General features: G+C 43.4%; 1 protein-coding gene across 5 annotated transcripts in view; it reads right to left on the bottom strand.

Moving 5' to 3' along the window:
* Window positions 1-18055, bottom strand: part of LOC308060559 (neural-cadherin-like) — a 61782-nt gene that overhangs the window by 26062 nt on the left and 17665 nt on the right. For 3 of the 5 annotated variants that reach the window (XM_080379449.1, XM_080379452.1, XM_080379451.1), the window contains exons 3-14: window positions 17688-17913; window positions 16169-16373; window positions 15687-15798; window positions 12356-12605; window positions 11296-11438; window positions 10781-10953; window positions 10274-10442; window positions 8864-9034; window positions 4807-4979; window positions 4515-4682; window positions 3386-3635; window positions 616-743 (exon numbers count right to left, since the gene is read on the bottom strand). In XM_080379449.1, coding sequence (XP_080235575.1) covers window positions 616-743; window positions 3386-3635; window positions 4515-4682; window positions 4807-4979; window positions 8864-9034; window positions 10274-10442; window positions 10781-10953; window positions 11296-11438; window positions 12356-12605; window positions 15687-15798; window positions 16169-16373; window positions 17688-17913 — 2168 coding nt within the window. Of the gene's footprint in view, window positions 1-615; window positions 744-3385; window positions 3636-4514; window positions 4683-4806; window positions 4980-8863; window positions 9035-10273; window positions 10443-10780; window positions 10954-11295; window positions 11439-12355; window positions 12606-15686; window positions 15913-16168; window positions 16374-17687; window positions 17914-18055 lie in introns of those variants that run through there. The other 2 variants (XM_080379450.1, XM_080379453.1) reach the window with 2 other exon arrangements.

Here is an 18055-nt window from a genome sequence, read left to right on the forward strand (position 1 = left end):
CAGAAGTTTCAAAATGACAATCACAGAACAGCAGATCTGTACTAGCCAGAGTTCCCTCCCAGAAAAGCTAGTAGGGTTTTTGAAAAAGGCTCAGGAAAACACACAGAAAATGAGCAGTTTCCTTCCTAACACTGCTTTGGATGGGTCATTATAACAATGGCGGTCAAATGTTGGTTTGACCAACCATTTGAACCAGTGATGGTGAAATGAAATGTTACTTAATTGACCATATTTAAATAGCCGCATTTAACCAACCATAATCACGTGATGGTCAACTAAATAATGAGCTGAAGAGGCAAGAGTTTGGAAACATTCTGCAGTGACCTCCACTTGCCTTGTTATGGGAGCAACCCTGAGAATCATGCAGCAGTGCTTTGTCATGGTTGCTGGATCAGGACAAGTTGCTACGATGTAGGATCCCAAGACCATGAACAGCATCATCTCTGCCTGCATCCCATATTATGCACATCAGGCATATGCTAGACGAATACTTGACAAGTGCTGCAAGAAGTGTTTGTGGCTCATTACGCTGTCATCTGCTGTCTCTGCACTCTTACTAGTTGCAATACTAAAACTTGCCTATTGGGAGGAAAAGAATTGGATGTAAGGTCAAACCTCTCCATGCAGGCCAGAATCCAAGTCCGTAGCTAACACCTGAACCACGGATGTGCCGACATCAGCTCCTTCTGGCACAGACACCTCGTAGTTAGAAGACAGGAAGAACGGAACATTATCATTGACATCTGCAAAAGCAGGGGATGGGGACCATGGTAAGAAAATGTTTGAAGACTTTTTTTTCTTATTGTATTTCTTTCCCACAGTCATAATATAGCTTGGAGGAAGAACTCCCCTTACTCATAGCAAGAAGAAATCCTGCTTTGGGTCTTCCCCATTTTCATGGCAGCTGTCAGGAGGCATTTTATAAACATTGAGCAGTTTCTGGGAGACAGTGGCCTAATCCCAGCTAAGATACTGGCTAGTGATTTGACCAGCAATCTTATAGCAAGTCCATGAACACCAGGACCAGGAGGCCTTTCATCCACAGTCTATAAGGAGCTGGTTATCTACAGCAGTAGTTAATTTCAGCGTTTTATTAAGGGCTGTTTAACATACAATGGAAATTAAAATTGCAGAGTTGACAAAGAATGTATGTAAAGCAGTCTTTCCTGGCCTTTGTAGGGCAGTATAGCCAGATTTATGTTAGGCTGTAGGATGCAGCTGCACATCAGCCTCCCCTCATCTAACTGCTGGCCAACGTCCAAAGGAAGCACACCGATCTCCCCGCTCTCGTCATCCTGCTCTAAGCCATGGGATCCCCCTTCCCATGAGCTGGATCACACGGTCCCATGTTGGCATTTTATTGCTTTGAGGCAGCCTGACTTTCTGGAGAGAAAAGGTCTAGCTGTGATGTGACACGCTCTGCAGCTGTGTAACCGTCAGATCCAGCCCAAGGGGCACGGTGAGATGGGCAGGGGAAGGAAGGAAGGGCTGCGCGGTAGTGGCCACCTGCAGTCAAGGCAGATGAGATGCAAGGAAGAGCCACGTTATGCTTACAGCAGTGCTCGTCTCTTGTCTTCCTTGCCTGGCCCCTGTAGAGGCCTAAACTGGAAAAGATATGTCCTGTATTTTGAAGGGCCAGTTTCTGACACACTTTGTCCTTAAAACTGCTGTGTAGGACCAGGTGAACACAAGGGACAGGCAGGAGAACTATGTCAGCACTGACCCAGATCTATTTAAACTGCTCTGGAATCACATCCTCCTGCTCCACCCGTGACGTAGTCCAGGTTCCTCTTTGTCTGTGAGACAACTAAACTGAGAAATGCTGCATAGGCCCCTACGTCTTTTCGCACTTTTCACAGTTTAACAGCCACATTTGAAGAAAGTAATTTTCCTGTGTCATGGCACAGAGCAGCTGTAATGTAAGTTCTTCAAATCCACCTGTCTTCATGAAGAGCAGAAAAATTTCTTAATAACTCATTCTGCAAACCCTTCAGCATATATTTACTTTTACTACTGCCACATGACTCCATTGATTCTGACACACAACTATTTGCAGGATCAGTCTTAAATTACTTTCTTTTTTTTTAAGTTGTCAGCGTGGGCTCCTGTAAATCCCAATTTTCTTTCTCTCTTAAATTCATAGTAATCTGTGAAAATTTATTTTTCTAATAGGGTTTTTTTTTTTATATTTTATAAAAAGAGTAAGTCTTGTTAGAGAAAAGTTTCAGCAAATTCACTAAGCGAGGTAAGGAAATTAAAATGCTACAAAAGACTTCCTTTTCTGTGTGCTTGTGCATAAATAAAGGACAATTCTGCACATGAAACTTTCTGGTGGTTATTTCTCTCTTAAAGATGTTTAACTTGCTATTTTCTTCCACTAATGCATACGTGTGTGTAAATCTTTTTTCATATGAAATACTAAGTTATTGAAAAAAGGATTTTTGCTCATGAGCAAATTGAAGTTTCTGCCAAATTCTGATACCGATAAATATGTTCTCTATGAAACATCTTTTGGGGCAGTGTCCATAATCTGCAGTGAGGCTCAGACCCTGACTTGAAGCATTCTTGTTCTACAAGCCTGAAGGATTTTTGCATTGGTGGACTGGGGAAGACAGGACAATGCTGTGATAAAGTGAAGCAGGGAAGTTGAATTCCCATTCAAATTACCACTTAAATCTTTCATTTCCATGGTGGTGAGCAAGGAAAACATTTTTGCTGGCAACTTCACTTATTCATATTTTCATCTAGATGTCTACATATCAAAAGTAATTCCACTAATGCTTCAAAAAGCAGGGATTAAAATCAGATTTATAGTTTTATGTGGATCTACAGGAGCAGAGCCTTACAAAAAGATCCTACTGTAAGGAGGGCTGGATCAAATTTTTGAAAATGGCACCTATTAGTAAGGATCCTTTTAATTTTGAGTTTTAATCTCAGTGTTCAATACAAAATTCTGAAAATAACTAAACCCCCTAAACAGATATCAAACACAAACTCAGTATGTCTGGGCTATTCATCTTTTTATATCACAGAATATTTCCAGTAATACTCCTCTCCTTTCAACAGCCTGGGAACATTTACTAGATTTCTCCTCCTATCAGAAGAAAATCTTTCCAATTACATCTGTAGAAGCAGGCACTAGTTGCCTAAACATTCAGACAGCCCATTTTTGCACTGTAACATTTTCACATTTCATAGCTGTACTTAGAAATTGTCTCAAATAAACCTTTTTAATGACTGCACCACTTCCTTTTACAGTACAGAAACGTACAAAGCGTTCTTAGGGGGCTTGGCATTTCATGGACGTTACCTTAATTTGTGGTGTTATACTAAAAATAATGAGAATTTTGTTCTGAATGAGCTGCTGAAGTGCAGCAAAGCTTACCTGTTACGTTCACACAAACAGTGGTAAAGGAAGCTAAAGGAGTCATTGCTACATTTTGTGCCCGGACTGTCAGGGTGAAAAACTTAGTTGTCTCAAAGTCAAGTGGTTCAGCGACTAGAAGAGAAGCAGATCCATCAACTCTGTTTGGCTTCAGATAGAAACGAACTGGCATGTTAGTCTCTGGAACTTGACCCTCCTCCAGGTTATACGTAACCCTGGGATCACCAAGAGGGGATGTGGCTTTGACGGTCTGAAGAAGAAAAGAGCCACCACATATGTTCATGAAGCGTAGGGTTGCAAGTGTTAAGTGTTCAGTTTGATGGCAAGAACATACATACACAGACAAAAGTGAAAGAGTTTACAGAGCTGAGTTTCAGTTTACAACATTTGGGTTTGATGCAGGTCTTCAATCAACAGTAAATTTACCTGCCTCTAAATGTGCCAAGCCAGAACTGCATCACTGGCTAAAGGAAATCCCTTCTCAATCCTCCTTCCAAAACAAAAGCAATCTGAAAGGAGACCGTTCCTCCACTGCATTGTACATTTTACCAGGCAAGATACAGGCAAAACCTGAATTGTTTGCAGGTACTTGAATATCACACGCAGGAAGAGGAAGACAGAAATTACCTGGCGATTTATGAAGAGACTATCCTTAAAGAATAAGTCTGTACAGGTTAAAAAGGAATTGGTTTGGGTTAAAAGAGCCCAAAGCAAACTACAGCTGTTCCACGCTGTAGCGCTAAACTGAGAAAAGCTATAGGAAAGATGCAGGCAGGCAGCACCATCCACTGAGGATGGAGGAGTGAGGAGCTGGCCCTTGGTGGGAACACTCACAGATTTCCCACACAGGCAGGGCATGGCTCTGGCTTCTGCAGGAGCACACCCTGATGGCCAGTGGTGTAAGTCACTGGGAAAACTGCTGCCAGCTGAAATGCCCGCCTATTCTGCAACAGGTATTCCTGGCAAACACTAACAGGGTACACAGCTGTGAAGGCTGGTAAGGAAACAGTACAACGGGGTGAGGTTGCAGAGTGGGCATCCCACGTACTTTTGACATGGAGACAGCACAGCAGAGGAGGCAGTTGGAATCAAAAGAAGAGGGAGGGAAGTAATTACACTTTAAACATACCACTATCTTAGTGTCACGAATGGTGCTTTCAGGGATGGTTACCCAGTATCTGCTCTGCTCCCACTGGGGCGGCTGGCTCAGTGCATTAGTGACAGTTACCGTCAGCTCCACGGTGCTGCTTCTGTTCCCTCCATCTGTCGCTACAATATAGCGACTAATGCGCGTTGTCTATGAAACGAAGAAGATTGAGGATATTCGCAAACAATTTTGTACAAATCAAGAGACTGCAATTAACCCTCTGCAATAGATTTGAGGGTTGGAGGTTGCTCGGTTCCAAGCAGAGTCATGTTACCTGAGATAGCAGGCGGTTCACGTATACCCAGCCCGTGCTGGGGTTGATCTGGAAGTATTCCAGTTGGTGCTCTAACATTGAGTATGTGACAGCAGCATTCACACCCTGGTCACTGTCATGAGCTGCTACACGGAGGAAACTCGTCCCCATCGGAGTGTCTTCGCTGAGGAAGTCTTTGAAAAGACAAAGGTATTGTCAGCAGGTCTTGCTCTGGTTTACCTGGCCGTAAACCCTGAGATACCCCTGTGAAACCCCATAGCCCCCCTCACTGGTGATGAAGTGTTTCTGTAATGAGGCAGGTTATAAAGTATCATCACTAACAGAGTGTCTGTAGTCCTCTTTTAGCTTCCTCTTCCCTTTCCCCTGACGCCCTGGGCTGTGAAGCGAGCTGCTGGTGAAGCAGGTTTACTGTACGCCGAGTGCTCGTGCCTCTCCATGGCAGTGCTGGCAAACCCTGCAGCCGCCCCCATGCCCACTGCTTCGGATCACAGCCCAGGCTGCTGGGCTCAGCTGCGGATAAAAGCAGGTTGGCATCAAAAGGAATTCTGTGCGAACTGAATTAATCCTGACTGTGAGTGGCGGCAGCAGCACGGTCGGCGGGAGGCAGTAGGCAATCCTGAAGCATGAAGATTCAGATCGTAGTGAAGATGCCCCCAACACCCCAGTGATGTGGAGAAACTGCCCAGGGCAAGGGCAATGATCATTCTATACATGTCTCTTTCCTTAGGTGTCACTCCCTGTTCCCAGCAGTCCACCTGAGACAGAGGTTGTGTCTTTGTGCCCCTAGTCCTAGACAGACCAATCCTTCTTTGAACCTGCTTTTACAATCATCATCTAAAGATTAGGTGGCAAAGAGTCACACAGTTGAAGTACTCATTGCACAGAAGAGTAATTCATTTTATCTTCCTAAAGCCTGGTTCCTGTCAGGGACACCACCAAAATGATGGGAAATTGTGAGCAGTCATTTCCTACTCTCCTCCTCTCTGTGAGGTGCCGTTTTATATAAAGCTATTGCATCCCTGCCAGCTGCCTCTTTTCCACACCTCAGTTTTTAGATTGCTCTGATCTGACTTTGGTACTGCTTGTCCCTCAGTTCTCAGCCATTCCTGGCTGGGACTGGGAATTCCAGTCCCAATTCTTCCTCCAAGTAGCTATGGGTGCTTGCCCAATTGTGTTTTTCCATGCACTAAGGCTCCATCAGCTCATTGTATTGAAATGGCCCTGGCAGTGGCAGTGGGAAGGCCGTCACGGTTACATTTAGACAACACAGTCAGGCTATTTAATTACTTCTTGTTCAGAAACTTTTTCATATCTATGCATGTGTCTCCTTTAGCATTTTTGTGGTGGGACAAGCAGAACTGCATATTATTTATAAAGTGGAGTGGCCATGTTTCCTAGTTTGATCTTCTTCCTTAATATCTACAGTCTGTGGCAGGGGGCAGCAAAAGCTTAAACCACCACAACCACTTGTTCCATGAACAACAATCTGAGCTTTAATTAGCTTCTCTGATCCACCAGGACATTTAATTGGCAAAGGATCCATGTCCCTGGTATGTCAGTAACAGCCAAAGCTAGTTTCAGGAAAGATTTACTGGCACTAAAATAGATTAATGAAAATCGAATTTATTGCTAAGCAACACTGAAATACCCGTGGGGTTTTTTTTTTGGTGTGTGTTTAAATGTATGCTTTTATAGTCAAATCCTGTTAAATCGCATTGTGAGAAAAAATACAAGATTACTTCGAAGGGTCGTACTCTCTCATTTTACGTACTTCTGCTTGCTGTTCGCGTAACTCTTACACTTACTCTACCATCCCTACTGCATGGAGTTAAGCATTTATTTCATGTCTGTTTTGCAGCAGATGATAAGATGCATGGCTTAAATCAGGGATTTGACCAGCATCCTAGTGCTGAGGAATTAAGAACCAGCAGTTTCCAGGAAGAATAGAAACCTATGACTAATGGCATTTGATCTTGTTAGAGAAGGAGCTATTTTTAATTCTGTGACGTACAAACATTGATTACTTATGTATAGATGCTGGAAAAGTGCTATGCATGAAGTGACCTCATTATTTGCAGTTTCCCCATCCCAAAGGGCTGCCTTTGCTTCAGGACCTTACTGGCGTGTGTGTTCATAAAAAAAGAAAAAAATCTGCCCATTCCTCAAAAGTGGCAAAGTCACCATAATTACCAAATGCAACCTCTCAGCTTCACTACTTTTGAAAAAAAAAAAAAAAATCCCTGGCAGCTTCACCTTGTCGAGGTTTAGCCCCAGCCAGCAAATAAGTACCCCACAGCCACTCACTGACTTCCCCGCCCCTGGTGAGATGGAGTGGAGAATCGGAGAAAGGTAAAACTCACGGGCTGAAGCACGAACAATTTAATAATTGAAATAAAGTAAAATGTGATATAGCAATAATAGTAACTGTAATGAAAAGGAAGATAACAAAAACAGAGATAGGAATAAAACTCAAGAAAAACAAGTGATGTGCAATACAATTGCTCACCACCCACTGACCGATGCCCAGCCAGTCCCCAGGCAGCGATCAGTCCCTCCCAGTCAACTCCCCCCAGTTTATATACTGAGCTTGATGATCTGTGGTATGGAATATCCCTGTGGCTAGTTCGGGTCAGCTGCCCTGGCTCTGCTCCCTCCCGGCTCCTTGTGCACCTCCCCACCGGCAAAGCAGAGCGTGGGGAACTGAAATGTCCTTGACTTAGGGTAAGCACTACTTAGCAACAACTAAAAAACCAGTGTGTTATCAACATTATTCTCATACTAAACCTAAAACACAGCACTGTACAGCTACTAGGCAGAAATTAACTCTATCCCAGCTAAAACCAGGACACACCTGAAGGACACGTTTGAAGGCAGACTAGAAAGGTTCATCTCTACACAAACACTACCTTTACCTCAAGGACTTCTCTGCTCTGTCCAAAAACATTTCTCTGCACTGAGATCTCTCCCACCTGAATTCTCAGCGCTGCTTTGGCCAGGTTTGCAGAAACCACTGGTAGGAATGCAGAAATGGCTGTTCCCAATTTGCACATCTTAACCAGTTTGGCATTTGGAGTTAGTCACTATAAGATACTCTAAAAGGTGCAACACCATTTTCTTTCTATCCTTGTGCATAATTCTGATGTATATTTACACTATTTCCTAGCAGGTCATCACTTCTCCTTGCTAAAATCCTGCTGTGCAAGCACCCAGCCTCTTTCTGGATGCTGCTAAAACGCTGGCCACTGTGATGCTAAAGATGACTGACTTATGGAGCCATCTTCGCTTTAACAGGACATTGGTCACTGCTTTGCCTTACACGATATTTCCATAGAACATCTTCAAAATGCCATTTTGGGGCAATTACACCAGGAAGGGCCTGTTCTAGTCCAGCAGCTAGGGAGTACGTGCATCACTTGTGGGTGACACCAAAAGTAGAGGGTCCAAGTGCCCTGCAGTGCAGGGATTCCACTGGAGAAGCATCAAGTAAAACTAAATGAAAAACTGATGAAAAGCACATCATGTGGGGATGAAAAAGGGAATGGCACCAGGGCAATCAGGAAAAGCTAGCTCAGCAACACAGTCACAGCAGGCAGCAGGGCTCCAAGCCAAATGTAGGCTAGAAGCCATGGGTTTTGTTTAACAAGAGAGAAATACCACTCCAGCCTATTTGAACAGAGGTGCCGTGTTAAAGACACACAGATGACAATTGCTCTTCTAGTCAGGGTTGATGAATCCCCAGCTAGGATGTCATGTTCTGTTTTGGGACACTGAATACAAATTCAGCATGCAGAAAAACTGGGCACGGAAAAGCCACAAAGGGAAGTGGTCAGATCTGCCTCATCTGTAGGAGCAAAGACTGTCTGTGTTTTTAAGAGTATTGCAATGAATAAAGAGGACTGATCAATTTTGCATATTTCTGCTGACAACGGATTAAGCGGTAACTGGCTCAGTGGGCAGCAAAGAAAGACCTGTCACCTAAAAAACTGACCACTGTTGTAAGGAACTACTAACCAGGTTCATGTTGCGGTGCTGGGACAGGTGGTTAAGAAACACTCACACTGATAGCGGCTGTTCTCAAACTTGGGATCGTTGTCATTGACGTCAGTAATAAGGACAGTGATCTGACACACGCCGATCAGCGGTTCCTGAGCCTGGTCGGTAGCAGTGACAGACAGCGTATATTCCTTCTGCTTCTCCCGGTCAAAACTCTGCGTGGTTGTGATGACTCCTAGGAACACAGACATCTCCTGTTCTGTGCGTCACAGCCTTGGGACTGAACTGGCAGAGAGGGACCTGCACACCTCCTGCACAAGAGGAAGCGCTGCTGACCGGACGCAGCACAACCATCAGGCTGGATCCACACCAGCCCTGCAATGCATCTTCGACAAGACCAACTCCAGTTCCCCTGTCTCTCCTCTCCCCCCACGGCACATGCTGCCAGCAGCCAACAGCTTGCTCTTCTGCTGCCCCTGATAAGGACCTTCGGTCCGGGTACCTTGTTATCTCACTCCTCATGGAGCATAGACGGACTTTCTCCGGCTCATGGAGAGGCCTTAGGTTTACTCCAGTGACAGTCCAAGTAACTGAACATTTGAAAGACAGCTCTTTATTACTTTGGGAAAGAGTCACACCACAGAGGGCACAAGAGATGTGACCAATGTCACTTCTACTACAGGAGCTGGAGGCTGCCTCACTGAACAGATTAAAACTGGTGATAAAATCACACAGCTCAGTTAATAAACTGAACATTTTTCTCCAGATCTTCAGTTTTTCCTCTCTACTAACCAAGTCTCTTCCCATCTCAGCTCTTTTCTTCTGGTTGGGAGACTTTAAACTGGCCTTCTTAAGGCCACTCCCAGACCTGTGTCTCTGCTGTGCTAGGAGGCAGGATTCTGCTGCTCTGTTGTAAGCCCTTCCAGTCTCCTGCACAGCCCTGGGCATGCAAATATCCCATTTTACTGTTTTGAGTATAGAAACATTAACAACTTTTATAACTTCTTCATCTGAAATGCACCAAGTCTGTCACTACCCTGTTATGGTACAAGGGCCATGCCCCTATACACACTGCACTGGACCTCCTCTTTGTGCATGAGATGGGAAATAAACCACGGCCACACTGAAGGGAAGAACAAACTCAAGCTGTTAAGAGTCATACTTTCTGCTTTGTACTTTCAGAGCTACACTTGATCCAATAGGAAGATAACTGATACAGGATAGCTTTTTATCTTCTTATTCAACTGGGGTTTGTTTCCCTACTTCAGTTCTCTTTTTAATCACTATAATCTTAATTTAATCTACGTGCACAGTTATCCATATACTCTGAACTTTTTTCAGTGTTTCTTCTAGAAGCTAACTCTGCAGTCACACTGTTAAAGCACGAGCCCACATGGACACACTCACACTGTGTCATTCTCATTACAATACAAAGGCATTTTCATTTTATCTCAGTAACCTGAAAGCTACTGACCTGTGTCTGGGTCAATGCTGAAGCCTAGGAAAGCTCCATCTCGGTGCATGAGCCCATACTTCACCTCTCCATTGACGCCAAGGTCTGCATCGTAGGCTTCTACCTGTAGCACATACGTGCCTGGAGGCTGATTCTCCAGAACCCAGGTGCTGTCGCTGTAGTAAGCGCACTAAAAACACACCAAACATCCAACCCTATATATTACACAGAGAGTCACATGAATTTGCCACACAATATCAATATTTTTTCCAGGAGATCTGAGAAGAACTCAGAAGAAAATCACTTCTATCAGTTATACTCGCAAAGAAATCAAGCTCTAAGGGTAAGGAAGGAGAGAAGGAGAATGAAGACTTCAAGTATGAAGAAAGCTGGCTGCGTGTTCACTTACAGATTCATTCCGCTCCGCACACACAGTCCCTTCAGCCCACTGGCAATCAGCAGCAGCCAAGGCAAGGCTACAACCCCAATTATGGATGGGAAAAGTATATCCGCAGAAAGACATCTTACCTCTCTGAAGACAGGCTTGTTGTTATTAATGTCATTAACTCCTACAATAACCTCAGCAAAACTGCTGAGCGGGGTGGGTCCCCCCGATGCATTGTCATCTATCGCAGTGATGTTCAGTGTGTATTGCGGCCCTTTCAGGCTGGGCGGTGGGCTTCTGCGGAGTTTAATGATACCTACATTTGGAAGCATAGTGTCATTTTTTTTTTTACTGTGTAAACAAAAAAACCCAAAATCAAGTAAGTACCACATTTCTTTGCCACTGTATCGCTGGCTCAGTTTGTATTTTGGTTGCAAAGCACAGGAATCGGTCATCTTTGTCTCCACAGTCCTTGGATCACAAGTTTTGGTTTATGTTTGGAGAAAGACTGTCAAAGAGCTAATTTTCACTGACACAAAGCATCCCCATTTCCAGATTATATAAATATAGTGCTTTCTTATGTTTTTTTGACATGCAGGTGAAGGAGAGTCTGTACAGATTAGACAGCAAATAACTGTTCTAAAATCTCTTTCCTTACCTTTCTGACTATCCAGTTCAAAGTTGCCCTCCTCATTGCCTCCTGTAATCAGATATAGCAGCCCATCTCCATCAGGGTCCTTTGCCCGAACAGTAGCCACTAAAGTGCTGGGACCAGCATCTTCCGAAAGGAAAGTTCTGTAACTGATGGACATAAAGGAGCAGTGGAAGCACATTCAGTATCAGAATAACCATCACCATGTTAATTGTCAGGCAAAATTACAAATTCATTATGAATGTGGGGATTTTTAAGCTTTGGGCATGCGATCATGGAATCTTTGATCAGTTTAAGACAAGACTTGAAAATCTTTGTTCAGCATAGGGTATGCATTTTAGGATTTTAATCCTGCATTTTTGGTATACGTAATTTCCAAGGGTATTTTGGAAGATACCAGTATGCACCATACCACATTGCACTGCAAACCAGGTTCACTTATCTCCTAAAGATGAGAAAAAGGAGTAGTATCTGTCATGGACTGTTTCTTATGTCCATGTATACTAATGGAAAGCATCACATACTACAGAGATGAATGTAAAATAGCATTTAATTTTGTACATAAATGTACTAGTGTTTTGTTTTAAAAGCACGTCCATACTTCAAACTTGTGTAAAAAGCAGAAATTCTATTTATTCAGGAAAGGAAAGAAGGCATTTTAAACAAGCAGGGCCTCGTGAAATTAGCTTATAATACAATCCGCTGCAGATAAAATTAAGTTTCAATTTTTACTAACTACCATCTTTATCTGTCATATTTATATATGGACAATCACTGTGAGACCTAGAAGTCAACACAGCCAAAATAATTCTCTATAGAATTAGATCTTTCATTCGTTCTGTTCCTCTCTATAAAGTCAATACACTGGTATCACAACTGCTGTATTTTTTGATACAATCTAGAAATGAAAGGCCAACTTCTAAAGCCCTTCTTCATACAAATTACCCTTTGATTTCACCGGCACTTATAGTTGCACAAAACGAGTGACTGCTTTGCCAAACATTACTACGGTTACACATACAAACAGCATCTTTAAAAACCAAAGCAGGCATTCAAGCTGGCTTACATGGACTGAGAGAAGACAGGAGCCTCATCATTCACGTTGGCCATTCGAATTCGCACAGATGCCGTCCCTGTCCGAGGGGGATGTCCTTTATCGACAGCTATCACCACAAACTCATACATATGGTTTGCTCGCTCAAAGTTCAGCCTCTGGTTAGAATTGACGACCCCATGATGCGTGATGGAAAAATCAGTGCTCTGGATGAAGTAAGTGATCTCCGAGTTGGAGCCAGAGTCGCAGTCTGTTGCAAGCACTATTAGGGAACACATTGAACAGAACAGTCATGCTGCAAAAGAAGCTTGGTCATGCTATTTCCTACCCAGTCAACTTCAGATTTTTATTTTTTTTTAAATAGAAACCACCTAGATCTGTTCTATCCATAAAAGCCTTATTTTTGTGGTAAGACTCTGGGAACTTAGCAGGAGGCTGGGGGTAAAAAAGCAAAACAACTCTTCCTGCCACTCCAGCCCAGCCTGAGTGACCGCAGCAAGGTGAGTTTGCAGGAGAGCGTGATTCCAATACTACACAACATGCTTTGTACAAATAGCAGTCAACGCTGGTAATTACTGCACAATCAATATGCATGTTGGTAGAGCATTATCAGTCATAAACTGTGTCCTCACTCTCTCCAGGGATGCTGTTCAAATTTAATTAGCTCCCAGCTATGTTATAGCGAAGGTACTTTTTAATTACCTGGCACTTCAAGGTACAAAGAGTGATTACACATTCCTCCCCAGTAAGTGTTTATTCAGTACGTTGGGTGTCCCATCTGCTCACACCCAGCAAATCAGCAGAACAAAGAGTTAGAGTTCACAGTGTAGTATCAAAAGTGATATTTACGAGCAGGAGCTCACCTCTTTAATTACCCTGCTATTTTTCTAGCCAAACAGTGAGGCTTCACATCATACCCACATCGCAATTGAACAAACTCCTTATTCTACCAGGAGGATACCGATGCAGCCATCTTGGTAGCACACAGCCTTTTGTAAGCAGAACAGTGACTGCAGCGCAGACACCCTAGCAGACAGCTACAGCATCATCCAAAAATGAGATGAAGAAAAGACAACCCATCACTATCAGAATATTAACTCAGAAGAGGAAAGGGGAAGAGAAAGATTTCATAAAGCACACTGAAATGCTGGGCTACTCAGTTGCAAAAAACCTCAACTACCTCCACCTGTGGAAAGTTACTCGTCTTGGTTTAAAAGGACATTTGGGATAGTTGTAACATTTGGTTTAACATCTCTCAAAATCCTGCTGTGATTAAATGTTTGGGTGTGTTACAGACTACAAAAGCAAAGGTTTATCACTCTCTTGTTGAACTGAAAGACTAAATATATTAAAACCTCAAGAAAGATTGAAATGAAAGTGACTTAAAACTGTTAAATTTAGTGGTTAAGTATTGTTTTTAGAAAGATATGCAGAAAGTAGAAAACATCTGATTAGAAAACTTCTGATTTCATCTACAAAGTCATTATTAAGACATTGTAGCCATTCACATTAATACATTTTATGTGCTTAATGATCATACTTCTTTTTCCCCAGATGTTTTCTGGCAAATAGGGAAACGTGATGCTTACTTGTACATGACAAAAACATGCCTTACTTCCCAACAGCAAGCAGAAATTCCATTCCCTTTGCATTTCATTCCATCCTGCAAACTTGCCTGCATTGCAAAGGTATTTTGAGGATCATATAGCAACCAAAAACAGGTCTGTGCTGGCTCTGCCCATGCTCTGAGTTAGTTTAGTGCAAGCTAACTCCGGCTCAAAGCCTAGTACGCTAGCACAAAGTTGCTAGCTACAACTCTAAGCCTTGCTCTGCTGACAGAGCGGTGCAGCTGAAGGAATATGCTAACCCCTGCTGAGAGCATCCCTCCATGCTTTTCAGATCATAGCTTGTTTGCATGCAGACATCTTAAAGCACATGCAGCGAGCATAAATCTGCCCATAATGACTAAGCAGACAGACTGACTCAGCTGGTGTAGCACCAGCACTACAAACATGACACAAGCCAGACTTTGAGTGTGTTAAAATAAAAGTGGTTGACTAAACCCTACATTTACATCATCCACAGTTTTAACAAATAGCATGTATCACATTACCTTTTTCATGACCATTGATAGCAACCCAGTCAGCCACAGAATGGCAAAGACTGTCTCTAATTTGCACTTATTTTTGTTTGTGGGACATTCTGAGGCTGCAGCTTCTCACCCCTCAAGGAACCTGCATGCGTTGAGCTTCAAATTTAGGAAATGTACATTGTTGTCTTCAAAAGACACAACTTAAGACACGTACATTTTTGCAACATTACCCATTTCTCACATGGTCCATAACCCCCCTTGATGTCTCAGCCTGTGTTTCTGTTACTACACCAGTACCTGCCCCTACTTTCAGTCTGAATACTCACTGGGAGTCTGTAAGCATTCTCCCAGTTTTAGACAGAACACACCTGTGGCACATATCACATCACGACAGACTACATCAGGTCTCAAGATATCTTTGAAGGCATTTAACTGACACCAGGAAGGCAAGTTGGAGAATGGACTTTTGTGCTTTGTCTATTGGACTCCGAAGACTGAGATGAGAGGTGCAGCATCATCCAAATTCACTTTGTATTTGTGCAGCCACAGTATTTCAAGAGTGACCTTAAGGTTTTGGTTGGAACTTGGGGCTTAAAATTATTTCCAACAGCTCTAATCTTTCAAAAGGGTATTACTCTAGTCTCTAAAAATGTTGTCTGTGCATTCAAGGTTTATGTGCAAGTGATATGTGGCCACGTTAAATGAAACAAATTTGGAATGATGATGGTAAGCCACAACCATAAATATAAAAGTTCACAGGCTTTCCAAAGGTTTCTTCTTTAACACTTTATAAGTCAATTATACAGCACTAATACCTTTTTGATAAAACTAACTGCCCATTTAAAAAGTTCTTTTTTTTTTAACACATTAAGAAAAGAAAAACTAGTTGCAGCTGCTTCCTGGACACAAAAAGATGTCCAAGCTGAATTAAAAAACAGCCACAAGATTTAAAGTAAACGAGCTATGGCAATCCACTAAGTGACTGCCTGTCAGCTGCCTGAAGTGCTCTTGGGTACCACAGGATCCCTCCTTGGGCACAGCACAGTGGTCCTCACCTGAAGACACTCACCTCTACTCCTGGGGTACCTAGAAGCCACTGACAGACCTCCAGAAAAACTACTGTCTACATGGTACAAAGGCAGTGCCCGCTGTGGAAGAGACAGCACTCCTCACGGTAAAAGCACGGACACATAACACAAACCAGCAGGTCCGTGGCAAGACCGAAACAAAAGGTACCAGGATGATCCTCACCTTGTAGCAGAGACGTGCCGACAGGAATGGTTTCGGGAATGTTGTCTCTGCTGTAAATGGAGTGCTGGAATTCAGGAGAACAGTCATTTTCGTCGGTGATATGGACCATGACCTGAGACAAAAGGACATGCTGAGAGGGGATTTTAGTTTCTGCCTGGGCAGTCATTGCTCTTGGTGCTGTCTTGTCCTTTACACCTCCAGTGCTAAAATTTTTCTCACACTACTCCTGTAAAACAGAAAAGTATTATCTCCTCCACTTCCAAGCAGATGGGAGGCAAAGCCAAAGAGGAATAACAGGAGGTATTTTGCAGAACCTAAACCTGAATGCAGCTCAGAGCTCAGCCTTCTGCCTGTACCAAAAGGCCTCCTGCCTCCCAAGCATCTTCACCGGTTTTCTAGGCTACCTATGTGGTTAACGGTCCTGATAACATGGAAACAAAGATCACAGAGACAGCAGGTAGGAAGCGAAGGTATCTACATACCTCAGTCACGCTGCTAAGAGTGCTCTCAACTTCCATGGCTTTCAGTAGGAGATGATAGAGGTGGTGCTCGCTCTCATAGTCCACAGGGTGGGTCAGGCTGAGCTCTCCGCTCTCCTGCCTCACCCTGAAGAGCCCGCTGGGGTTCGTCAGCAGGGTGTACGAAAGAGGCTGGCTCTGGAAAGAAACAGCCTCAACAACTGCTACTCTGTAAAGAATGAGAGAATAACCTTTTGCTTCAAAACAACAACAGCAGCTGCTTCCTGAGCACCTAGAGGAGGAAGATGAGGGTGAGGAAAGGCCAGTTGCCCACTCTCTGTCAATGCTGCGCTCAGCTTTGTACTCGGACTGGAAATTCCCATGCTACAGGGAGCCCACCTACCCACTTTTCTCTCACCAAACTGATCCTCTGACATAGCAGGAATGGGGTAACAACTCATTTCAACACCCATTAACAGGAAAACATCTTTTTCTTCCCTGTTGTACCCTTTCAAATACTTGACAGAAGTTTACTAGTTTAGCTTCAGTTACAGAGATAACTGAGCTACTGTCCTGTTGATTTTCTTTGAAGCTGTATATTCAGAAAAGGAACAGGTTCAGAGATGGATGGGAAACCCACAAAACACAGGGCCTTTCCAGATCCTGCTGTCTGCCTTGGCAGGACATGAAATGAATGTCTGCCTCCCTACTGTGACTTATGTTTTGAAGATCCATCTCTCACAACAGTCTCTGGCCAGTGTGACAACACACTTTAAGCCCATCTCAATAAAAGCTCCAGGGAAAGAGAAAAATTTCACTACTCCTCCTCCTCCAGTCTCTTTTAAGGAGTAATTGGCACATCTCCAGCAATTTTTTCTACTTCATCAGCTTATTTTGAGGTTTTCTACTCCTTAAAGACCCTATGGCACTGCTCCACCTGCTACTTGGTGCCTTAAAAGCCCATGCTGCTCTCAAGCAGCTGAAGAGTGACAATAAAACCAGAGCCAGCTCAGCAGCACCTTGCCACTGCAGCTTGGCTTAGCCATTCCTCACACAACAGCAGAGCCCCTTGGAGACTTCGCTGTATCTATTTGCACTTCACATGGGCTTTGTTATCTCAAGAGTCTGGCAATGACTTGCCTTTCTAAAAACTGAAATGCAAGTCAAACGGGATACAAACAACTCCAAACCTGGTTAATTAAAAGACAAGGTTTTTCAAGCACTCATTTGTATCTGAAGTGCTCCAGGAGATGCGTACCCAGGAATTTGGCTGTTTTAATTCATGATGCGATGCAGTAAGACTCCAAGAGCATTAAAATAATTATTTCAGCAGAATTCCAGCATCTCAGACTATATCAAGTGCCACACTGGAGACTTTCAAACACTGGAAAAGGCATAATTTCTTTTAGAAAAAGAACGCTATTTTTAAAGCGTAATAGGCAAATACACATGCATAGCCCTAAGAAGCAACAACACAAAAATTTCACTATATTGTGCTCTCAGATTGCAGGGAAGGAGCTCACCTAACAGAAGTACAACTTACTTTTCTCCTGATGGAGTATTTTCAGGGACAAACACACTGTAGGACATGTTAGTGAACTGCGGAGGTCGGGAGCCTGCCAGGATGGAAATGGAGGCATAGGGGCTTTTGTTGCCGTACTCATCGGTGGCTTCCACAGTAACCACATACTCCTTGTTCCATGTCAAAGGCAAGCCAGTTGTCATGATAACGCCAGTATCCTTATCGACTTGGAATCGCTCTTCACCGCCTACCAATATATGCACAGACCTGGTCTGAAAAATGCCCCACAGCAAGAACGCTTGCATTTTCACTATTTTATGGTAAGCTATCCTCAAATCATCTACCTATGTCCTTGCATGCACTTCTTTTTGTTGTCTCCAGTTATGCAC

The sequence above is a fragment of the Falco punctatus genome (genome assembly GCF_963210335.1).
Source record: "Falco punctatus genome assembly, chromosome: 3".
NCBI classification, from domain to species: domain Eukaryota; kingdom Metazoa; phylum Chordata; class Aves; order Falconiformes; family Falconidae; genus Falco; species Falco punctatus.